The 26,259-nt window shown below is 33.6% G+C and overlaps 1 protein-coding gene across 1 annotated transcript in view; it reads right to left on the reverse strand.

Annotated features, from left to right (window-relative positions):
- The window catches only part of TAF2 (TATA-box binding protein associated factor 2), an 83,915-nt gene that overhangs the window by 34,904 nt on the left and 22,752 nt on the right, over window positions 1–26,259 (reverse strand). Inside the window, exons 7-21 of the mRNA XM_044914294.1 lie at window positions 24,633–24,817; window positions 23,032–23,145; window positions 21,781–21,880; window positions 20,078–20,163; window positions 17,498–17,633; window positions 16,097–16,251; window positions 15,313–15,427; window positions 14,850–14,959; window positions 13,928–13,936; window positions 12,880–12,936; window positions 11,456–11,708; window positions 9,903–10,043; window positions 6,703–6,813; window positions 2,590–2,783; window positions 1,593–1,732 (exon numbers count right to left, since the gene is read on the reverse strand). Coding sequence (XP_044770229.1) covers window positions 1,593–1,732; window positions 2,590–2,783; window positions 6,703–6,813; window positions 9,903–10,043; window positions 11,456–11,708; window positions 12,880–12,936; window positions 13,928–13,936; window positions 14,850–14,959; window positions 15,313–15,427; window positions 16,097–16,251; window positions 17,498–17,633; window positions 20,078–20,163; window positions 21,781–21,880; window positions 23,032–23,145; window positions 24,633–24,817 — 1,906 coding nt within the window. The remainder of the gene's footprint in view (window positions 1–1,592; window positions 1,733–2,589; window positions 2,784–6,702; window positions 6,814–9,902; window positions 10,044–11,455; window positions 11,709–12,879; window positions 12,937–13,927; window positions 13,937–14,849; window positions 14,960–15,312; window positions 15,428–16,096; window positions 16,252–17,497; window positions 17,634–20,077; window positions 20,164–21,780; window positions 21,881–23,031; window positions 23,146–24,632; window positions 24,818–26,259) is intronic.

Below are 26,259 nucleotides of genomic sequence, written 5' to 3' on the forward strand. Positions count from 1 at the left end.
TAATATGTAAAAATTAACCAGTATCTATTAAAGAACTTCCCTCACTCCTTCCTATTTCCATAGTCAGAAGTATAAAATACTCTAACTTCTTCACTCTTCCCATATTTTGGCACAATAATCTGAAATTCTCTATGCAAATTAAATTATTTATTTCTTATATTTGCATATTATTTTTTTTAAGATTTTACTTATTTGAGAGAGAGACAGAGCATGAACAGGGGAGGGACAAAGGGAGAAGGAGAGTGGAAGCAGGCTCCCTGCTGAGCGAGGAGCCCGATCTGGGCCTTGATCCCAGGTCCCTGTGATCACGACCTGAGCTGAAGTCACACACTCAACCAACTGAGCCACTCAGGCACCCCTGTATATTATGAAGAATTATTTCTGAGAGGCACCTGGGTGGCGCAGTCAGTTACACCTCTGACTCTTGGTTTTGGCTCAGGTCACGGTCTCAGGGTCGTGAGAACGAGCCTGCATGGGGTTCCTGCCCAGTGTGGAGTCTGCTCAGGGTGAAGTCTGCTTAAGATGCTCTCTTCCTCTGCCCATCCCCCCACCTCTGCATGTGCATGCTCCCTCTCTCAAATAAATAAATTTTTAAAAGAAGAATTATTTTTGAAGTTTGCATTAAATTTTATAACCATGTTATTAACAAATATTTAAGCTTAGCTTTTTGTTTTGTTTTTTTTTTACAGGCACAGTCACTCATCACTAGGTCTTTCATTTCATACTTTCATCAATCTTGAGTTATTATTTGATTCACTTCCAGGTCAGCTGAAAATTCTTTGGGAATTCCGTTTTAAAGAATGTTACATAGGAGATGTACTTCTAAATCTTTAAGGCTACATGAGTGACAACCTGGCAAAAAAGAGAAGGTAGGATTGCAGTTTTCCCTAAACATTACATTAGCCATTTTTCACTGTCTTTTGAACTCTTCATATTCTGAAGAAGTCACAGGCCACAGGCCACATTATTCTTTTATCCTGTATAATAAATGGGTTCCTTAACCTTAAAATTTTTAATTTTATCAGACTCTAGCTTAAAAAGTTTCATTTTACTCTTTTGTTTTTCTTCTACCTGCTTTATTCTTCTTGACTGATTTTTAATATTTTCATCTCTATATTTTTCTGCCCTGTATTTCTTTAAATGTTTTGAATACGTAACATTTTCTTAGCCATTTTTTGGTCTTACCTTTTTTCAACCTCAAGAAGCCTTTTCTAATCCCCCCTACTGAGGTTCCTGTGTGTATACCTCACTTTACTTTCAGAAACAAATTTTTGAAAGGTACAAGATGTTTTCTTGAGTCCTCAGCTAGAAATTTCTCAAAAATCTTCTTCTAGTTTTAATAACATGTAATTAAAGCTATGGAGTAATACACTGACTCCTTAGAAAGACCAAAGATACCTATTTCTAATTTTATTCTTTTCCCTCACTTATTCTTATACAAGTTCTACATTTACCAAAATTCTTTCTGAAGAATTTAAAATTTAAATCTCTATTTTGTTTGCAATAGGAAACCCCAATAACTGAGATGGCCTTAAATATTTAGTAAACATTTCCTTCTAAAACGATAAGAGCATATGCTTCTAAAGCATTACCTTTAGTATAATCAACAACTGCTTCCAAAGCTGCTATCCTAATGTCCACAAAGTGGCCATACTCTGCATAAGATTTAAAAAGAGCTGGATCACTTGGCACATGTCCATTCTTCTGAAGCACTCGTATGGCTCTCAAACAACTAGGAAAAAGAGTATTTACAGTGAAATATTTCTTTTCTTTTTTTTTTTTTTAAGATTTTATTTATTTGACAGAGAGAGACACAGTGAAAGCAGGAACACAAGCAGGGGAAGTGGGTGAGGGAGAAGAAGGCTTCCTGCCGAGCCGGGAGCCCGACGTGGGGCTTGATCTCAGAACCCTGGGATCATGACCTGAGCCGAAGGCAGATGCTTAATGACTGAGCCATCCAGGAGCCCCTACATTAAATATTTCTATAAAAATATTTTGAATCAAACTTGTTTCCCAGGCATTAGGAATCAATCTGTAACAGCAAACTGAAAAACTGATGTGATCTGAATCATCTTTTAATTTTGTAACATTAAGACCATTAATTTTTTGCAATAATTTAGTCAATAATGTACATGGAAAGTGAGAACTGGTGATATTTGAACCACTTGATCAATTATTTTTTAGCAAACTCCTAAAGAAATAGAAGTTTTTGATAGCCATATACAAACAAGTTGATAAAAGTGAAGTCATCTAAGTAAGAAGCTTAATGCGGAGATGTTTATACTATATCTAATGGGATAAAAACATTTTGCAGACATCAAAAATGTTTATGAAGAACTTCTGATGACATGAGAAAGCGTTTATGATATAAGCAGAATACAAAAATTTATGTATATGATATATATCACATAATTAAAAATGTATTTAGTTACAAGAGGAAAAAATTTAGAAGGCCATTCTCCAAAACAGTAAAAATATATCTGTGATGGTACAATGATATAAGATTTTAATCTTCTTTTACTTTACTATATTTCCTATAATTAGAATAATTTCTCTTATAATTATAAAAGCAAGTAATTTTTATCATACCTGACAGTGATGGTGTGTCTATAACTTGGAAGAAGTTTTTCCATATTCAAAAACCTGGTGATTTCTTCAAGAATGAGTCGTACATCTGGATTTAAGTTGTCCAAAGTTCGAACTTCATTATTCACACTGACTGCAGGCGTAACAGAGTTGGCAAGGGCATCAATCATTTCAGCACGATAATAGTTATCTGAAAACTAAGCCAAAAATAATCACAAGAAACAAAATTCACACTTCTGTTCAAAAATTAATAAAATATTTATAACTTCAAAACATTAATTATCTGAAAACATAAGCAAGTTCTCTGGTGATTATTTAACTATGTCTTTTGTGTAGTTATACGTTGGGAAAAAGAGTGAGAGAGACTTACTAATTAGTAATACATTAGTTTACTCAACTAGTATTTACAGCATGTAAGAGTAACCTACCTAGATTCCTCTCAAAGGAAGACCACAGGCCACAAATCCTGCTGGTAACACAGAGCTTGAAATCAGCTATTTAGCTCTACACTCACATATAAATTTATAACCAAGGATCCCCAGATATTTGAGGAAGCCATCAACATAAAAAAGGAAGACCAGAACAAACAAAAGGAAAAAAGCAACCTGTCGGAAAGAGTTTGCAGGGAAAAGAAAACTGGTAAGGGGAAAGAAAATCCAAAACCTATCATGAACATAGTCTGAGAAATAACCAAAGGTATGCCTCCCAATTGTGTAACTTATTTTAAAAAGAAAAAAATATGCAGAGATTGAGAATCAAAATTAAATTGGAATATAAAATTGAAAAAAGTTCCTGAAATTCTAAGCAAAAAGAAAGACATAAAGTAAAAAGAAAAGGAAACTAGAGGGCTGGTGTAGAAGACATAACATACAAACCGGAGATCTAGCAAGAAAAGCAGAGAAAAGAGAGGAGACAACAATACAAAACAATTTCTAAATCCACATCCCAGTCAATTCCCAGAGAAGCAATTTATTGAAAGGCAACCTAGGGTGGCTTGATTTACACTCAGCAAATCAGATCCTCTAGCCTGGGAATTTGAACTTGGAGCAATTCATTTGATCATCAGTGTTGGGAATACGGTATGGAAACACAAACTGCCAGGGGATGGAGGGGAAGCACCTGCCCCCTGTGACTTCCACGGTGGAGGCAGAAGCTCACATTGACAGTTATAACGACAGAATCCTGACACATGCCTATAGTTCAGATACGGGGCAGAAAATAAGGTACACAATAAACACAATCAAAGAAAAAATACTCCACATACGTTCACTATGACCAAGTTTTGTTTTCAAATTGTTTTCATGATTGCAAAATTAGTCACTAAATCCTTCCCTCCGGAGCCAGAGAAAACAATCATGGATTTTTGTCAGGCTAATTTTGTTTTAACATTGTAGCATTTATCAACCTTTTCTTTTCCAGGTTCTAAGTCTGGTTTCCAATTTAGAAAGACCTTTTCCATTCAGAGATTATTCAAATTATGTTTATAGGTTTTCTTCAAATATTCTGATTGCTTCATTGTTACCTCTACTTTGCCAACAAAGCAAAAGTCCATTTACTTAACCGCTATTTCTGACCTAAGTATTCAGATCACAGAATGAACTTAGAAATTAAAAATGAGATGGGGGTGTGGGTGAAGTAGGAAAACCAAAAGATTTAACATTTATCCCTCAGACCACATCCAATTCTCACAGCTACTATAATCCTAACTGAACAAGCTAGATTATCTGATCACCTCAAGGTTATAAGAGACAAGAAAGAAGAAATAATTTGCAGAACACATGTAAGGTAGAGGCTATTCAGTATAGTGAAAATTCCTACAAAAAAACAAAACAAAAAAAACTCTGAAGGTATCAATATCAGTGTACTACAGCAAAGGCTGGCTGATGTTTTTAACAGTGATTCTTTGGAATCAGGAATAGTTCAACCCATGTTCTGTGTACTGTCATTAACAAAACAGAAATTTCATAATCATATATGATTTATTAGAAATACATATATATGCATAAAAAATTATCATATAAAATAGCTAATAACTAGGCTTAAAGGGGATTAAATTTTAGACTTCTTGAAAACTAACTTATCCAGAGTACCGAATTTCATGCGCTGCCCAATTAATGAGATGTTAAAAATTTTTTTAAGTATTTCGCACTGATTCCCAACTTCTTTTTGGCATTTCCACATGTGACCTATTACCCTAAGGTAAAGCTTTATTAGCTTCTATCTCCTCATAGGGAAACTGAGATAACACTATCTATCTCACACATCTGATGAGAATCATATTAGATTATGCATGTTTTGGTATAGGCCATGGAACACACAAAAAAATAGCTTATTTTATTATTATTATTGTTATTATTTGTATTTATTCTATCCTTAATATCTTCCAAGATTAGTATGTTAATCTTATAGCCACTAACACCTGATTAGCCGCCTTCTCAAAATTACAAGAAATTGAGTCTTACGTTGTTCTGCAAAAATAATGAAGTATAAAATTTAATAATCTGTCAGTATGCACCTTACAAAATCATAAATGATGATATGGATGATAGCATCATATAAAGTAGCATGGTGTACTAAAAAGATCACCACATAGATGGGTGGCAAGAGCTCACAGCACAATTCCCAGATTATACTTCCTGTGTCATTTTAGACTCTCAACCGCTGTGTTTTGTTTTCATTTGTCAACTACAGAATAAGTAAGGTTTAAAGAAATTAAAATTAAGGTAGGTGAGATCACTTTGCAAAGTAAAAGTACTATACTGGGGCTCCCATGATTTAAATTATAAAAGCACTCCCCCCAAAAGAAGAAAACTGACATAAACAATTTTACAAAGTATTTCCCCATTCTATCTGAATATAATCTTGATTGATATCATCTGAAATCCTAACCTTTTATCTTCAAATAAAAGAAATTCATGTGTAGAGGAAGAAAGGAATACTATAAATGAAAGTCAAAACAAACCAGTAGACTAAGAAGGAAAGAATCTTATAAAAAAATTTTTAACAGTATTCAAAAACGGAAAGAAAAAGTCTATCAACTACAATGTACTTTTAAAGTACTAATTTTTTAAGGACTCTTTTTAGCTTAAATCATTTGAATGTTACTCTACTGACCCGAGGAAAAACTGGTTGTCCTGATTTTCATTATTAATCAACATTTTTTAATAAACATACTTGTCACTTTTTCTTTACTGTTGTGATGTTTCATTAACTGTTCATGGTTTTGACTTATCCGCCATACGAGATACATGTGTCTTTGTATGTCCTGTTCCTTCTTCCTGGAGTAACACTTGGAAAATCCTATTCATCTTTATGACACAGTTTGAAAGTCACCACTTGTACACAAAACTTCCCTGAGTTTTTCTCTCTATACCCTTTGGAAGGCACTACTTTCTCTGAATTCCCCTAGAAAACTCTATACATATTTCCACTACGGAAGATTGTTTAACTGTTTACTTGTCTGATTTCCCCATTAGGTTGAATCTGTGAGGGTCCAGAATCAAACTGTGATATACAGCAGTTGTTCAATAGATGTTTAATGAGTAAACGAAATTCTAGATGCCATCTACCAACTCTTCTTTCTGTTTAACACAGTATACTGCCTAGCATAGCATATATTCTCAAAAATATTTGCTGATTGTTAGAATAACAAGATGAAATGATTTTTGAAGCATAGCACTCAATAGCTATTTGCTAATTAATAAACATACATTACAGTAAAAAACAAAAAAGGTTAAATTTACTAATGAACAAATTATCCCGAGAGGGAACTGTTTTCTGTGCAACACATAGTAAAATAAAAAATAAGAAAAAATAAAAATTGGGCTGTCAGACTTCACCAAAACAAGTTTTAGTTGGCTCCTCAAAATCTGATGCACTACTATTTCCACATTACTACAGGTATAAGGAACATTTAAAACACAATTTAAAAAAAACCAAAAAACAACTAATCTTGGGTTGTCTTCCACTGGTTCTTATAATAAATCGTATTTGTATATTTCTATCTCTAGAAATTTCAAGTACCATGGACTCAACAATGATTTCACAGTCTAAATATTTCTCTTTAAAAACAAAGTATCACTAGGTAGTTTTATAATATTCGTTAAAGTATCTTACCTTATTTTTTCTGTTGTCATTGTACTTGATTAAGTCTAAAATGAATGTTAAGACTTCTTTGGGACAAAGGTTGTGAACATCTCTCAATAAAGCCATTGCAACTGGCATAGTCTACAAAAAAACCAAAAAAAAAAAACCAAAAAACTTTTTTAAGCATATAATAACTTCTTTCGTTACTGTAATTCATTTTAGTATATGCAGAAAAGGGGTACTCCGGGACTGACCTAGGTATCCGGATGGAGTTTAACCCCTCTAATTCCCACCCCTTCTCACTGGGAACATGTGAAACATTGTAACAGAAGAACAGAGTAGCAAACCAAGGGGAGAGCAGTCTGTAGCCTGTGTGCCTTTGTCTTCATTTGGTGGAGTAAAGTATATGTCATAGAAATTATATAAATCCAGTTCTGTGTCTTACAGTGGAAAAGGAATGGGTTTTAACACTAGACAGACTACTCTTCAACTCCTACTCTACTACCAAGATGATTATTTTAGCTAGCTGCTTACTTAAGAGCCTTGTTTCCTCACAACCATTTTTAGGATTAAATGATCCAGTGGCTGGAAGCATCTGACAGACAGGGAAGAGGTCAATCATCAGTCTGGGAGACACTGATTCTGCAGTACCACCCCACTCTCAACCTAAAGAAAAATGGTAAATTATCTAAAATCCAGCCTAACTTTCCCCTTTCCAGATTTTCACAGGCAACTTTCCTAAAGAAGCAGAAACCTGACTCACACAGTGGTAACCTTTACCAGTAAGACCAAGCTACTGAAACTCAAGAAAGAACCACAGATGAAGTCATCACAGTCCTCAGTACCCACGGAGATTTGGACTATGCTCTCATCTGATTCAAAATAACAGTAACTTCTAAACTGAAGAACAAAAAGGAGGGAGAGAGCATGAAGGAGCAGAAGCAATAGGACAGTTAGTGTTACAACAGTGTAACAAGAGACAGTGTTAATGCTCTAAGAACTGAAGGAAAGCCTCTTTTCCACAGAAATACCTTCCTATGCCTGTTCTGCCCTTTGGGACTCAAGTTTGACTTAGAGAGTAATCTTTTCTCTCTTTTCTGGCACTAAAAGTATTATGTAAAAGAAGCTGGTATACAAGCAATAATCTTCCAACTTTTTTGACCATAACCCACAGTAAGAAATACATTTACATCCCAATCTACACACACACACAAATTTCATATACACTTAATTAAAAAACAAAACCACAAACACTGTATACCTAAAGTGTGTTTATACCACACCTTGTAAGATGTGTTGCATTCTGATACTGCCTACTGTTTTATTTAAAAAACAAACCAAAACTTACAAATTGATCTCATCCCCCTCACTAACGGGATACAACTCCCAATATGAAACACAATCTAAAGTATATGGACACACAATGGCACAATGAAGTGGACATACTGGGTAGACATTAACTTGTTTCCATACCATGAATTAGTGAAATGGCAACAGAGAGCTGAGCAACAAGTACTAGAGAATGTTCAGTTCTTTAAAATGACAGGATGCCACTAGACTTCTTTGATTATATCAAAATTGGTTTTCCCCAAACCTGACTCATTCTGAATCTGTTCTGATGAAATTCACTATAATTAGTTTTTCTTTCTTTTTTTTTTTTTCTTTTGAAATTCACTATAATTATATCATGACTTCTACTCTCAGCAGGTGCCTCAATGTTGCTGGGTAATCTTTCACTTCTCCATCATATATAAATCTCACCTTACCTAACATTTCCCTCAACATCTATCATTTCACTCACTTCCAATCTGCTTTCAACCTGCCTCAGAAAAAGGAATGTTCTTATCTTTCCTAAAATTAACCTCCCAACTGCGTCCCACCCACTCCTAATATCTTCAGAATTTACTCTGCCCTCTCTTTTTTTATATCTACTTGCTCCCACTTGAATATTTCATCTCTCCTTTTCCACAGATTCCTTTCTCTGTGCCAAACATGCCTCAAGTTTCTTCTTCCTTTATACAAAACAAACCCAAAATGTCCCTTTCTTAGCACTGCTTTATCCTCGACATGTCTCTCTCATATTCTTCAACACCAAAATCATTAAATAGGCTTTGTTAGTTTTTTCTACTTCAACTTCACTGTTCTTTCTAGTTTGATCTACTTAATCTGTTCTCTGCCTCTATTACATATTTTATTTTTTTTACAGAGGGATATATTTACCTATCTATATATATAAAGAGAGAGAGAGAGAGAGAGACTGTGTGTGTGTGTGTGAAATCCAACACAGGGCTGGATTTCACGACTGTGAAATCACAAGCTGAGCCAAAATCAAGAGGTGGGTGCTTAACCAACTGAGCCACCCAGGCACTCCTGCCTTTATTATTATTATATTATTATTATTATTATTAAATTACTCAAAACATTTTACAAGTGACTGGCAAATTGCCCAAATGCTGAAAATCCTGCCTTTCCCACATCCCTAACTAAAACAGTGACACCATCACACCACTGTGACTTTCTATATTATCATTTATAAAAAACTTATTATATGATAAATACAGTGTAAAAAACACTTTACATACTTGATCTATTTGATTTTTAAAAAGATAAATTTTACAATTGAGTAAACTGAGGCTTACAAGGTTAAGAGACTTGTCCTCGTGCAAACTGCAAGTGAGAGCAGAGCTAGGACTGAAACCAGAGATGGGTACTGTACTTGTCTGTCTCAGAAGGGCTGTCCACGTTCTAGAAGGACTGCCATCAGAAGAACTCACTCATATCTCCATCCCCCATGTAACCAACCAAAAAGTTAAATTATCCATTTCTGTTTACTTTAGTATAAATGCTGATAGTTACTTACAGCTCATAAATTCAATGAACAATCAATTAAAATTTGGGGAACTTTTTTTTTTTTTAGAGATCTTACTTATTTACTTGGGAGAGAGAGAGAGAACACGCACATGAGCAGGCTGAGCAGAGGGAGAAGCAGACTCCCCGATTCGGGGCTTGATCCTGGGACTCTGGGATCATGATCTGAGCCAAAGGCAGACACCTGACCAACTGAGCCACCAGGCACCCCTGGGGAACATCTTGTAGAACCAAAAATAGAACAAAGACAAACCTTTTATAAAAAAGTAAACACACCTGCTATTTAAATAGTCCCCAAGTTAAACTGAGATACACAGATAATGGCATACAACAATTATAACAAAGTAGAAAGTAAACTGCACCTTCTGTAGAAAATAGCTTTGAAAGCTCATAAAGTTGTTTGTTTTCACAATGTTTGGACAAGTCTTGCAACAAAACATTCTAGTAAAGAGTGACTTCATGGCTGGTGGTCCTGTCCATGTGCTCACCATTGAATTCGCAATCTGCAAATAATCAGAAGTAATTTCCATCACCACTGAAAACATACTTTTAAATAAATAAAATAGCTTCTTAAAATGTATTAAAACAATTGGATTTGTTTTCAACAATTTCAATTCTCAGCAATTTAATACATTTTAGCCTTTTATTACCATTTCCCAAAAAAAATTAACTCACCTCCCCCCCAAATTCTTATGTACACTTATAATTATTTTCTATAATTTCTAAGTTGGAGCATTCTTTTATGTTTTAAGAAAACATGTTTGCAAAAGGCTTCTTTTCTGAGTAAGTTTGTCTTTGTCCATTTAGGAAAATATAATTCTAACACTTTAAATTATCAAAGAGAATCATCACCATGGATTTTAAATAAGGTTTTAAAATCTACCCTAATTGAAAAATAAGCCAAATACAGCGCTAATGTTTTAAGTCTGCAAGAATGCTTCACAAAAAAAAAACATATCTTGCTATTGAAACTTTCAGCATATACAGAAATTATGTCTGAAAAGACTGAATTTATAATTTTAAATAATAGTCTATAATTTCATGAACCTAAGAATTTAGCATGTGAGAATCACAAAGATCTTTATAGAAGCAATGAAATTATATCCTTAGCAGATGATCTATCAGAGAATACCATATTGTCCCTCACATATCTGAGTAGGATGTAGGAATGCAACTATTCAATAGTGACCATTAAAGACAAAACGAATCTAAACCATTACAATCTTTGGAGATGTTGGGCAAATGGATTTTAGCAGTGAGGAAGGCAGAGGAGTCACTAAATGGGAATGAACCTATTATCAAGATGTTTTTTAAATACCTGGAACCCAGTATTTCTGGCCAAATTTTTGTCTGCGTTTTTCTGGTTTTCATTTGCTCTACCTTCAGTTTTTTTTGCATCTAAAGAAAAATATTTAGTTTTCTTAATAAATTAACTTCTCTTGCATGTGAAGTTATAGAACCTATCATTTTAAGTTATATATCACTAATACTGATTACTAAACCCAAACCAACATGAAATAATCACAGCAGGATAGTTAAGATGAACTGATTTCCTATACTATAAGGTAAAACGTCACTCAAACTAAGGAATTTCTTGCCAAATACAGTCTATGCTTTAACAGTATGGTTTGGCAATTCAATAAAATGGAGAACAATCCTCTTTGAATTTAAAATGACTTTCAGTTTGAAAATTACAAACTTTTAATGCATTATCTATTTTCAGATCAAAACATTTTTCTTTCAAATCAGTCTTATTAAACACATTTGGAAAAAAGCTTTCAAGGGACCAGCTACCAAGTAAAATTAAAGACTATGGCAAATGTTAATTCATTTTCAGAGTTTTTTGGGTTTTGTTTTTGTCTTTGTTTTTAAATATGCGGTAGTCATGTTTTCTTTCTACTATGCATCATCTCACCTTTGCGAGGCAGAAGCAAGCGGACATTCTTACTCGGTAGAAACACTGCTCTTGTTCTAGTATGTCAGTGAGTGCAAGGCGAGATGCTGGCGTAGGGAACTTCTCCAAGGCCAGAATGGATTCCTGCTGTGCAACAACATCTCTCTCATAGCGGAGCTGATACTGCCACATGAAATCAGCTTGCTCAAACTCCACTTTCCTCAGCACTGACATATCTGGGTCTATCCTTATCCACAGCAAAGGGGAATCCGCACTGAAAGAAAATACAATTTTCTTTTTAATTTGTTTCAATTTTATATGTTTATAAAATAAAAACAAAGCATTTATTAGATTCTCTTCTCTATGTAATATTCAAGACTGCCTGAACTTTTACTGTATTCATTTTTTAATCACACTGACAACATTCTCATTATGTTTAATGTATTTCAACTTTCTCACAATAGCTAATCTTTATTAATCTTGCTTAAAAGATCCTCAAGGATAAGAAGACAGCTGTCACAAAGAAATTCCATCTGAAAATTTTACTTGGGGGATTTTGATTTGTGATTATGTGACGTGGAAAAAAAGAATGAGATCAAATTTCTTCATTTCATGGCCTATAGCCTGACTATGGCTATAAATGCCATCATTTCTTGGAATCAATCTGTGACTAAGAAATGAATTTATTTTAAAATTAATTTGTTTAACTGATTTTTAATAGTGTTTTTTTAAATGTTAGATTCATGATCATCTTTCTCAAACAGGAAGTTCTGAAATCATAGTTCAGAGGCATATCATGAATTTATCCTCCCATACTTGTCAAAATAACTCGCACAGTTTAAAATATCTAGCCTATGTCAACACCATCAACAAAAGAATATTACCTGAAATACTACTTTAATTCATCAAATACTAGTGGGTGCTTACTACAGGTAAGGCACTTGATATGGAAAAAGTACATAAGGGTATATAAACAGCAGTAATATTTGGCAACCAAGCTAGTAATTACACGTTTTATAAAAAAATACACAGGCACAATATGGATGAGCAAAATGAAGTCTGAGCTATAGTATTTTTTAAAGATGAAACACTGCCAATCAGTAAATATTACCACATAAAATTTAGAACAGTGATATTATTGTATTTTGAAAGCACAGGGAGCCTCAAAGTGCCCTGAAGCCTTGTCCAAAGACAAAAAGAATCTGTATTTTCTGAGAGCTCCCTAGAAATCAGACTATCAGGACCCACTAGAAAGTACTAGATCAGAAACTGCATTTTAAGAAGATCCGCAAGTGACACACTATAGTTTGAGAAACATTGTATTTCTATGGACTTTCAAAATTTTAAAAGCAGTAATTTCAACACATTTACATACTTTTAGATGTGCATAACAAGACACATGAGAATGCATATATTATATCCTTAAACTCAAGTAACTAACTTACTCCATCGCAGAAAGATCCATATCAACTTCCTCTCCATTCATCAGTGGAATTTTTTTTCTTTTTATTCCTACATTTAGGGAAAAGTTAAGTTTACAAACTATGACATTTCCAATTCTGAAAGGAGATAAAGAACAGCTGAAGCTCAAAATAAAAATTTCAGGCAACGTTGTAAGACAGCTTGAGGAAGAAGGGATAGTGAATGTAATGGAATTTAAACACACAAAAAAATCTATTTTGAAGCTGAAGGGAATGAAGTCAATGATACTGAAATGTCTTCCTGATCAAAGTTTAACAAAAAGCAAAAATATGTAACTAAATGCCAGCTTAAAACATAGATGTACTTCCAAGAACTGGTAAGCTGTAATTTTATACAAAAAAGATTGATCTATCAACAAAGAAATCCTTTATAAAAAAACTGAAAAAATAACCAGCCCTGAAATGAGACATGAATTATTTTGAACATGTGCTCTATGTGCAAGAAGCTGTCCCATATGAAATGAGGTATGTGATTAACTATAATACATCTTAACAGTATTAATTAACATATACAACTAGTTAATATGAAAAAGATTTAGGATAAGCCCCCCAAAAAGCAACTGCTTCCATGCAAATTACTTTTTTTATTATGTTATGTTAATCACCGTACATTACATCATTAGTTTTTGATGTAGTGTTCCATGATTCATTGTTTGCATATATCATAAAAATCTACTGGATATACACTAAAAACTTGGGTGACTACAAATTAAAATAGGAACAAAGAACAGTCTTCCTGTGTTCCTCACGCCAAAGAATACCCAAAGGACATACTGTTACTACAGAGAAAAAACCCTGAGGAAATGTTATGAAAAGAGTGGCAATCAGATGTTCCCAATTTCAAAGGTAGACAGAACAAAAGGAAAGGGAAATTTCAGCCTGAACTAAGAAAGAATTTTTGCAAAGGAAGAATGGTTTCAAGGAAATTTCAGAATCAATTTCTGAAGGCCATCAAAATCAACTGACATCCCCATCTGTCTGACATGACCTCAATGTAGTCATGAGTATAAACCTTCTGTTCCTGAAGTTTTGCTATTACTATACAATCCTCCAGCGAAGCACAAAAATATTCCCATCTTTCGCTCTTCAGAATACATGCTAATGGCTGAGTTAAACAATAGTGGCAAAGAAAAAATATACTATATAGAAGATGAACGGTTGAACATTTTTTAAGGAAAATGACAATGTGCCGTTTTGAAAGATAAGGATGTTTTTTAAGGGGCACCTGGCTGGCTCAGTTGGAAGAGCATGCAACTCTTAATCTTGGGGTCATGAGTTCGAGTTCCATGTTGGGTGTAGGATTACTTTAAATAAATAAATAAAGGGGCACCTGGCTGGCTCAGTTGGAGGAGCATGTGACTCTTGATCTCAGGGTCGTGAGTTCGAGCTCCATGTTGGGTACAGAGATTACTTAAATAAATAAAATTAAAACAAAAAAAGAATGTTTTGTAAAGGCATGGTGATACAGAGAAGAGGAGAAAGACATAGTAAAGAAAATGCAGGGGCTTTTTATGACATGTATTCAGCTCCTTCCTTTATATTCAATGATCATCTTCCCAATATTTACTATAGATATTAATCCAATGACATTAATAACAACAAACCTAAGCAATTTGCCTTGAATTTTTCCTGGCTCCAAAAAAAATCAAACTTCTATTCCACCTACCCCTGACCCTACAAAATAAAGATTATTAAACCTAAATCTAAATTTTTAAATTAATTAATTCAAAGAATAAAATGCTGTCAAGAACAAAAAGCAAATAAAGAATAGCTGGTAATATCAACTTGAAGTAGAAGGATGAAAAAAGATACCAGATAACATGTTCTCTACTTGAAACTTAGGTATATATTAGGATTTCTATTTTGGCATTTTAATCTGTGAGACTTACAGTTTAATTATCAATTTCAGTTTAAAGTTATGATTCAATGCCTACCTTCTGCTTTTAGAATGACAGGGAATATCATGCTTAAGGCTGTTTTCTTCAATTTGCAACGTATGATTGAAGGATCCATCTAACTCCTGCACTGTCACTTTAAGTGGTCCCTTTAAAAAGAAACAGTGTTCAAAGATAATGCTAGAAAAATACCATATATGTATTCTTATGTGTACAGGTATATATTTCAAGATATAAAATAGTACTATAGAAGATGTGTGTCTAGGGACAGAGAAAGGTAGCTAGTGCCAAAGGAGGGGAGAACTGGGATATCTGTGTCCCCTGAAATCTCCATCATAACCTCTTCATTGACCCGTCATTGACACTTGGTGTTTTCTCAATTTCAACCTTTGCAAACAAATTCTCATTATGAAACTTCTAACCAGCTCTCCACCCATAAGCCCTTCCTATATTGAAACTGGGAAGAAAGCAGTACAAAAGGCCATTTTGGAAAAAATCTTACCACATATTTCTGAGTTCCCGGTGATGTATAATCTTGCTTTATTTCTAATTCCAAAACATTTCGTTTTCTGTTAAATGCAAAACTTCCATAAAATTTTACCACTCCACTCTGGTCTCTGAAGAATTGTAAAGGAATTTTTGCATATTGACATGAATATGTACTAAACAAAATAAAGGACTCATTATAGTAGGTGATAACTTTTAGATGCATTCTCACCAGTTCAAGGCCTGAGAGCACACTTCAGGGTAAACCAGGTGGCAAAGTATTCAAAATTTTTGTGAAAAGTGTTTCTCCATATTTAAACAAAATTTCTGAAACGTTTTGAAAGAAGCAAAACCACTCTACTGGGTTATTAATATAATAGTGCTTTGATATGAAAAAAAATGTAAAAATTGAAAAGTTCCCAGATACCAGTTAAGTTGTGCCAACCCCTAACCACATCTAAAAGCCACCAGACCACTGCATCTTACAAGTAATCCTGCAGGCCTGTCTGGTGGATTATTTACCTCCCCCACCATTAAGCCTATTGCTATATTCACACACTAAAAAGTAATTCAAAATATGCCAAATTTTACAAGCATAAACATATATGTGTGTGTATCTCAATGATTAATAGGCACCTTAGCAGAAATGATTTACAGTTCCTAGTTCTTTCTACTACTATTTAGCAACTTAAATAGTTCTTCTCCTTTGGTCTTCCAAATCTTTTTTTTTTCCTCCTTTCCCTGACACACATAACCTTATTCCCTTCCCCTCCTTGTCGAGCTGCTACTGAAAAGGATACACCCACTGCTTTATTAAAGGCTGGATGTCTTTGCCAGAGACATTTGAGATGGATTTCAAAAACCCAGATGTGGAAACCAACATCTGACTCCACATATGTGACTGGAACTTCTGTGATGAAGCAGTACTAGCCAAACTTAACAGTTTATTGAAAACCTGTAAGGATGAAAGTATCATTCAAGTAAGTTTGTATGACATAATATACATTGTTTTCAATTCTGTACTATACCCACTTTGCATTATGACTTTACTATATAGTCAATTACAAAGATAATAATTTCACATCTTACTATATAGGTAAGATCTAGTTAAAGACTATTAGCAATAAAAGCTAATGCAAAGATTTAAACAGCCAGACTATAAAACTATTCTTCCTCAAAACATAATTCAATTTCAATAATGTCCTGGCCAAACAATGAACATTGTTTTTAAGGATTATAATAACAATAATATATAATACCTATAATTTATTGAATCATGAGCTTTACAAAGAAACTAAACATTTAGCAAGTTGAGAACACTCATTAAGACTTATACAACTCAGGGTGCCTGGGCGGCTCAGTTGTTAAGCATCTCCCTTCGGCTCAGGTCATGATCCTAGGGTCCTGGGATAGAGCCCCGCATCAGGCTCCCTGGCTCAGCGGAAAGCCTGCTTTCCCTCTCCCACTACCCCTGCTTGTGTTCCCTCTCTCACTGTCTCTCTCTGTCAAATAAATAAATAAAATTAAAAAAAAAAAAAAAAAAAGACTTATACAACTCTACAAAGTTTCTTTATGGACCACCTCTCATTTAGTATCTCTCCACTCTAAAGGTAAGGTGAAGGACAGAAAGATTAAAGAAACTTAACTTTAAGGCAAATATAAAATGCTTTAAAAAATTACTAAAAAGTTATTTTTCACTCACCTGTAAGAATATTATCAATGGAAAAAAAATAGCTGAACATTTATAATACATCTTGTTTCTACTGCCTCAACCACTCTATCTCAACTATTTACAACAAAACTTGCTTAAAATATATGGTAGAATTTAATAGTAGCAAAAATAAACATCTTTTAGTTTTTTTTCTATTGAAAACACTCTAGGTGGCAGTTCATCCTTAATATTTTAAATAATGCTGAACACAAAATCCTATGTACAAATAGGTTCTACTTTCATCCCCACATTCTAATTTTATATCCATGACAATTCAGCATTAAATGGATAAAGTATTGATACTTATTCTACATGTGAGGAAACACAAACAAAAAGCACAGGTTACTTAGTGAGCAAACAGCTAATTAGTAACAGAATTCCTGCTATAACTCCAGAGGCCCTGACTCCTATTCTACAGAATAGCATTCAGATTATACATATGGAACGTACCTTTCTCTACAACTGTTAAGTCCTTAACTTTAATACTTACTTGTAGCATGAATTCCATACTGATCCTATTTTCAATCAATCTCATCACGAGGTGAGCTTTACACTGAAACATAGTGTAATATTCCCAAGAAAGCGTATGTGGATGCTTTATTGAAAAGTGTAGATGAGATGCTGGACTAAAAACATAAACAGCTATACTTAGTAAAACAAATTTGTATTAAATAAACAGTAAGTTTCATGGCCACATCATAATATAAGTCAGTAATTTCTCAGCATGAAAGCAACACAAGTAGGAAACTTCTTAAAATAAATTTAACTGGAAGAAAATTATGAAGTTTCATGAAAAAACATAAAGGAAAATTTTAATAAAAACACATGCCAAGCTCCCAGATAGGAAGAGTCTCAATATTTTAGTGCTCTCCAAATTCATCATTATAATTAATGTAATTCTAACCAATATCCCAAGGTTAAACCGTACACACACAAAAAACATTCCAGGTGCATTACATATCAAAAACAATTATAAAAGTACTAGAAGAAAAGAAGGAAAAAAATTTCTTGTCCTAATTCTAGGGCAGGAAAAATCTTCCTATAAATAAATAAATAAATAAATAAATAAATCCATCCAGGGGACAAAGACCAGACTATGTAAAAATTTTAAATTCTGAAATGATGAAAGAGATCATCAGTAAATTAAAAGAAAGGTACAGTCTAATAAAAAAAATTTATGACATATATGAATGTTAAAGGTGTTTAAAATTTTTCACTATTTTAAATAATGCTGTAGTGAATGTCTTTTTACACATGTGCAAGTATTTCTGTATGGCAAATGTCTAGAAGTACAATTTCTATATGACAACATAGCTAGAAATACAACTAATGAATCAAAATCATCTATTTTAAACGTTTGATTGGTACCAACAAATTACCCTTCAAAATCACTGTACCAAATTACACTCACAATCTATGTGTAAGGGTAATCATTATACTTCTTTAAAAACATGGCATCGAAATTTAAAATATTTGTTGATAGTTACACAGTAATATGTATATGATTGAACTACATTTGGTAATGCTATACATAAATAAAGGCATGGGGGAAAAAAAAAAGGTCATGGCTATCTCCAAGAGGAACTGGTGGGAGGGAGGTATATTGCTTCCAGACCTTTTTTTTTTTTCCTTTGCCTTTAAAAATTAAACATACAAGACTAAATAAATGGGCAGAACCAAAGTAAAAGCATTTAGTGTAAGTAATATTTACATACCATGGTAATGCTCTAATTATATGCTGGGAAACTGCCATACAGCAGGCAGTGAGGAGAAGAAAGTGAAAGAACTAATATTTGAGAACTTGATCTCAAGTAATCCTCACAACCAACCTGGTTAAGGACTATCACTGTCATTTTACAAATTAAAACACATACACAGAAAGGTTATGTGATTTTCTCAGATCACAAAAATAACGACAAAAATCCATGTTTGTCTAACCCCAAATTTCTATGCTTTCCCATGAACTTACTCTTGTCTTGGTAACCATGCTACAACAAAGAAAAGGCTACTGGTTATACAACTTCAAATTTCTTAACCTCTGTGGTGCTTTTAGACACTTGGGCAGCCTGGTTAATCCTATGGGTCCCCTTTTGAGAAACTGCTAACATATACACAAAATAAAATACATAGAATTACAAAGAAAGCCAATTATAACGAAATACGGTTATAAAAATATTAAAAATTATGATATGCCAATATATATGCTAGCTTATTAATGCATTAAATAACAAGATCTGGCAGTGGTCTATTATAGTAATATTGAGGTGGTGATAAGTGCAGAGTATTTCAAAATATCTGCTAATAATTATAACATGACAGGAAAAGATCTATGATTTCTACTGTTGACAAAGTCATAGCATTGTCTTTTGCCTACATTCATAATTAAGGAAAATATAAAATATCAGCTAATGATTAGTGAAAATACAGAAAAACTTTCCCATCCATTTCAATCCATATTCCTTTAGGGAATCCATGGACACTAGAACAAACAAGACTGCCTGCTGGTACTATTATTTTGCTATAAGTGGCTGTCTTCTTTACAGGGACTTGCTACAAAACAGAAGAAGAGAAAGGGAAAGAAAGAAGAGAAGGAAGGTAGAGAGGGAGGGAAGAAAAAAGGAAAGAAGGGAAAAAGCAAAGAATAAATGTCTAGGTAGGTGACCATTCAGATAAACAGGTATAGGTAGGATGTCCTGAAGTTGAAATTATCTACTTAGACTTAAAAAAATAACTGGTGGTCCATAAGCAAAATATATGTTTCCATTATTTTTAAACTTTTCTAACAACAGTACAATATACTAGCATCTGGAAATTAACACGGAAAAGAGTAAAGCCTTGTATTTTTTGAGAGTCTTTCTTTAATGTTTAAGTCCATTTGTAGCCATCACATGCAGTAAAAACAGTAAAGTAAGGAAAGGAGTAATGAGAGTATTACCAGTATTTGTGGCTTCAATATTATTACATACTATTATTTTGGCCTTTGTGGGTCTCAATACACATCCCAAGTAATCTTGAAAGACTGAACCCATAATACAAGGTTTATAATACCACCTCTGAACAACAAACATACTTATCCTTCTCTTTTCCTCCACCAAATATGGGATGTAGTAAAACTCCACCAGTTTTTAGTTCATACGCCACTATTTTGTCTAGCTCCTAAAAAAGATAAAAATAGGAGTCAGTGAAAATTTCTTTATGTATCAAATTTTAGAACTGAACTGTGATTTCTCATTTCCTGAATCAAAATGTAAATTTCTTAAAATAAATTAGATGTATTTATAAAGTAGTTTATGTTCTTATAAACAAAACAGACTACACAGCTGGCTCAATAATACAGCCAAAAAGCCTTCTCTCCTTTGTGACTTCAGGGCTGGCCAGCAGCCTGCCAATTTTTCCTAACGGCTCTTCCCAACCTTCTCTGACCTGTGTTCCAAGTTCATTTGTTCCTTCTCTGCAGTTTGTTTCTGGTGGAGGATTTAGACAAGTAAAAAGAAATGGAGATAAAATTATGTCAGGAATCTACCCTTTTAAAACTTCTTCAGTCTTCTCTAATATGACATAGATCAAAGTGAAAAAAAAAGTTTAAGGGAAAAAAGGACAACAGAACTGTTTAAATAATATATAAGCAGTATACAGAAGTGGTAAAAATCATAGTGAAGTGGTTAAAAACCAGGTTTGAATTCTGGCTCTACTACTTACTAGCTGTGTAACTTTGGTCAAATAATTTAACCTCTCTGTGCCTCAGTGTCCTCATTTGTAAAATGGGGTGTAGTAACAGGGTAGTGAGGAAGATCAATACAGTTAATATTTGTAAAATGTTTACAGTAGTTCCTGAAACACTGTAAGTGCTATATGCTATCTTTTCCCTTCATTAATAGTTTTTGAAATGAAGAATGGACTCTTCCAGTTTAGATGTATAAATTCTTTTATGGTTCTAGATGTTTGAAATCCTTCACAATTATTTTTTTGGCTTACTTGAGTTTACGTTTGGATGACGAAGATACATAAAATGAGAAAAGGGGAAGATGGAGGGGTCCATTTCATAAAGATATTAAAGGTCGAAATTTTTCCACTTGAGAAGGAAGGAGTTAAGCACAAGATGAGTAAAATGTATACGTACATGAACAGAAAGGGCTAGGCAAAATACAGTTGATTTTTTTTTCTTTTTGGCCAAATCTTTAAATAATAGGAAAAAGACGTGACAATGACAGAGAACATAAATGCACTGAAGGACTAGCCAGCATATAATAAGCACTTACTATGTACAAGGCACCATGCACATCACATGTATGATGTCTTATAATCCCCATCTACTCTCCTTAAAAAGATGAGACTTAGAAAGATTAACCAAAGTCACAAAGCTTGTAAATGTATGAGGCAGACTGAAAAGCAATCTGACTCCAGAAGCTGGGTTCTAAGTCTAAACAAATTTAGGAAGCATAGAGTTATATTATGAATGACTACTACAAGGAGCTTGGATATATCTAACGACTAATTTGATGTTGAAGGAGCTTAAATACTCTCTTGCTTATTAGCAAAAAAGTCTTTGGAAGTCAACACTGACAATGGAACTAGATAAAACAGACCATTAGTCTTTCTCAGTAAAGAGATTTTCATTTTGCTGGGATTTTCATTTTGCTGGGAAAAATTAGACACTTTCAAATGACAGTATTTTACAATTATGAAAAGTAAAGGACAAGTGACTTGTGAATCAGGAGAACACTAACATGTCCTGTTGACTTCTAAATGGGTAATGGATCTGGCTGTTTTTACCTCTTTAATCCAATGGCGGTATTCATTAACACCAAAAGTTTTTTTCATCCAAAGTCCATAAATATAGCCAGAAATTCCCTTCAGTACCCATTCATCAGACCTATGCAAAAAGTCAAAATATATTCTTTTAATCATAAAAATTCCCTTAAGCATAAAAAATTTAATCATAAAAATTTTTAGATAAGGCCAAAGAGGGTAACAGAACACATTATAGTGTGTGCTTTTATGCATTCTTAAAATAAATGAAAAATAATTTTAAAAATGTATTAACAAAATATTTGGTTTAACCACTTCCAATGAGTTCTACTTACCATTACACCTTCCTCACATCTGCTTTCCAGTCTTATTTCAAGTAATGTCCCTATGTTTGCGCTGCTTCCTTCCCGGCCAACTCTGTCCATACTGTCTGTATCCAAGGAAATATGTGCCCAAAGCCAGGACTGTACTGCTCAATTTTTAAAGTTCACATTTGCCAATCCCATGAATAATTATCAATGGGATTCCAAGATCTAATGTTTAATTACTTATTTTTGGTTTTTTAAGAGGAAAGGGAATTAATACCATTCATTCATCTATTCATTCATATACTTATCCATTCATTCATTCATTTATTCAAACACGTTGCCTACCATTTTCCAGGCACTGTTCTTCACTGAAACTATGCTATTCTGGAAAAATTACAAATCAAGAGGACTTACCCTCTGCCAACAAAAAAGAAAAAGAAACCAACAGATATTCATGTACTACATATAGCACAGAATGGTCACAAAAATAAATTATAATCTTAAGGGAGTTTCATGTATTTCTTCGAATTCATCTCAAGTTAATCAAAAAAATTAAGTGTTCTTATCTCTTACTTATTTCAAGTATTATTAGTACAAAGTTAAACACTAACAGGAAAATCCCTACATCATTATCACTATTGTAGAAGACTGTTATTTTGCCTTACACACGATCTTGAACATTACCAGTTACACTGAACATTGACATTAGAATTCTAACTGCAGTTTTCTGCACATTCAATGCCTTATATCTACAGTATTCATTCAGTTTTCTAAGAAATTGTTGTTATCAAAATTCTTTAAAAAAAAACAGAACTATAGTGAATTGATAGCCAAAAATCTAGGATGAAATTTATACTCATTACTTTTCTCTAAATATACAGAGAGAAAAGAAAATACAGGAAAAGAAAACAAAAACAAACTTTCCCAATTCTTTATCTCAGTAGTTGCAAACTATGAAATTACTCACCAAGACATTCTGGATATGAAACAACCAAAAAACTGCTGTGCCAAGGACTGGGCTAAACACCTTCTAGTCAGAGGTGTCTCATCTATAATCATGGCACTATGTAACAGATTTGTGCTGGAATTTAAAAGAAGAGACAATTATAACCAAGAAATAAACAATGATTCAATCAAAATAAAATAATCACACTTTTAAAATAAGGGAATTCCAATTTGACATAAAAGAGAAAAAACAGAACATTCTTCCAAAAGCTTTCACATCTTTTCAAAATTTAGGTGAAATCCATAATCTTAATTAACTTTTGCCTAAAGTAAGGACTGTAGTGTTTCCCATTGATTTCCGTGAAAAATTTAAGTACCTTTTTCTGGAGGAAGGGGAAATTACCATTAGCCTGAAATGGGTATGTTCATCAGAAACTGATCCTCCTATGAAGGGCTCTTCTAATTTCAAAAACCTTTTCCCAATAATAACTATTAATTATTTTTTTAAGATTTTATTTGAGAGAGAGAGAGAGTGTACAAGCAGGGGCAGAGGGAGAGGGAGAGGGAAAAGCAGACTCCCCTGTTAAGCAGGGAGCCCGATACAGGGCTCAATCCCAAGACCCTGGGATCACAACCCGAGCCGAAGGCAGATGCTTAACCGACTGAGCCACCCAGGCGCCCCCAATTTTTTTTTTTTTTTTTTTAAGTAAGCTCTACACACAATCCAGGCTTGAACTCACACCTCAAGATCAAGAGTCACATGTGCTACCAACTGAGCCAGGCAGGCACCCCTATGAATTTTTTGTGCTCCATTGTTTACTTTCAAATACACTGACCCATAAGATCTTTCTAACATACTCTAGAGAATACAGGGGCAATAGTATTATTCCTCTTTTACAGATGAAAAAATTTAGGCCAGAAAGGATAAAATGATTGAACCTAAGGCATAAAATTTATAAATCTGGAACTTTCCAAGGAAAGAAAGAAGGTAAGGCAGGAAGAGAAAAAAAAAAATGAAGTTTTCTCTCTTTTATAATTGGCAAAGAAATTTCTGACATCGGGGCGCCTGGGTGGCTCAGTCGTTAAGCGTCTGCCTTCGGCTCAGGTCATGATCCCAAGGTCCTGGGATCAAACATGCGGCTCCCTGCTCCGCGGGAAGCCTGCTTCTCCCTCTGCCACTCCCCCTGCTTGTGTTCCCTCTCTCGCTGTGTCTCTCTGTGTCAAATAAATAAATAAAATCTTTAAAAAAAAAAAAAAAAAAGAAATTTCTGACATCAGTAAAATTTTAAATGATTTAGGAAAAAAAAAAACCCATTAGATGTCCATTATATAACTTGTATGATTTTTGTTAAATGCATAAGCAGAAGAGACTAAAAAAAAATCTGTAAAACATCTCTATCAGTTATATCTGGATGAAAGTAATAGAAGTGTTTTGGGTCACTTGGAAATTTTCTTTTTTATGTTTTTCTACATTTTGAATTTTTAAAACATTAGCTTTTCTACAAAACCAACCATATTTAATTTAAAGGAAAAAACTTTGAAACATATCTTAAAATTAATCACAAAATAACCTGTCTTCCTATCATTACCCTCATTTGGGCATTTCAAATCTTAAATACCAACCTAAAAATGCTCATGGAAGCATAAGCAGCCACTTCAACATAAGCCTCATCAATGAATACAGTCTTAAAACAGGAATATGGGTATCGACATGTAAGAATTTCTTCATAAAATTCAAAAACTTCATGAAGATAAGATGTAGTATGTTTAAGCAATGGAAGAAGTTGAGGTAAACAAAAATGAGTAACCTGAAAATAAAAAGCAGGGAAGAAAGTCATTAAAAGAAAATGTTACCTTTAGTATTTTAAATTTCCTAAATGTCTCAATCATAAGGAAAACTTCATTCATATAAATCCTTTTAACAAATTCATGGCAATGAGGGAAAATGCTAGTGTGACATTAGTGATTACTTTTACTATGTTTATAAAATATTCATTGTACTTGAAAATTAAATTCATGATGGATTATAAATCTGTGAAATGCTTAGACCCAATGAAAATACAACTTTGGTTCCAAATTAAAATGCCTTTTGCATAAGCATACAAAACAAGAAATATTTAAATTTCCAAGGCTTATTACAAATCCACCTTTGATTCATAAATATCTTACCTAGTGAATACTGTACTTGTCATAGTCCTATGCATCCTACTTTGGACATGGCCACTCAAATATAACATATCATCTCATCCCATATTATGATTCTGTACCAAATAAATGGCATCAACAATGACAGAGATCACTCTGTTTAGAAGGACCTAGAGTAAGGTTTCATGCTGGAGATTAAATCTGAGCTAATCTTTTTGAATTGGACAGAAGTTTGATAGGAATGAAGAGGTAAAGAGAACATCTCAAACAAAGTCAAAACAGAAATATGGTATGGTCAGGAGAATCTAAGTAACTATATCAAATATAACAAACAAACAGGAAAGTAATGGAGAAAAAAGCTCGAAAGGAAAATTAGGGCCAAATTCTAGATGATCCTGAAAGTCATATTAAAGAGTTCTGATTGTTGCAGGATTGTGGAGGCAAGGAAAGTTTTTAACGTATGATAAAAATTATTCTTCTAACAGTGTTAGAACAGGTTAGAGACTAACATACATGAGTGATGGGGATCTATGTATGATTAATAATCAAGGGCCCAAAGTGCATCATAATTAGCACTCCTCTTGATACACAAACAAAACCCAAAATACTATTCATCAGAAAAAGATTCATGTTGAGAAAAACCTACATGACAGCAAATCTGATTAATAAAGTAAAAACTATCTACTTGAGACAGAGAAAGACTAAGTGGGCTCTAAGTATTCAAGTAAAATACTTCTTAACTATCATTTACCTTTCTCCCATCCAATAGCTTGGAGTGGGGAAAAAAAAATCTTCCAAAATACAAAGTAGGTACTAATCAAATGTTGATTTAACAGCTAACCGCTTACCAAAGATAATAAAATTCTCTGCCAATCTTATCAGCGAATATACTTTTAAGAGTCATTATCAAGCCAGCAAAAGCAAAACCATTCATAAGATATCCTGAATATTTTCCATAAGTGACTTTATAAATCTTGTGAATTTCAGGAAAGCAAATATAAGAACAGACTGAGGAGCTTACTAGGTATCGACTAAACCTAATTGCCCTCTATTTTTGCTCGCATAACAGAAATACCATTGAGACATACATGGTCACATGTGTATC

The sequence above is a fragment of the Neomonachus schauinslandi genome, chromosome 4 (assembly GCF_002201575.2).
Source record: "Neomonachus schauinslandi chromosome 4, ASM220157v2, whole genome shotgun sequence".
Classification (NCBI taxonomy): Eukaryota; Metazoa; Chordata; class Mammalia; order Carnivora; family Phocidae; genus Neomonachus; species Neomonachus schauinslandi.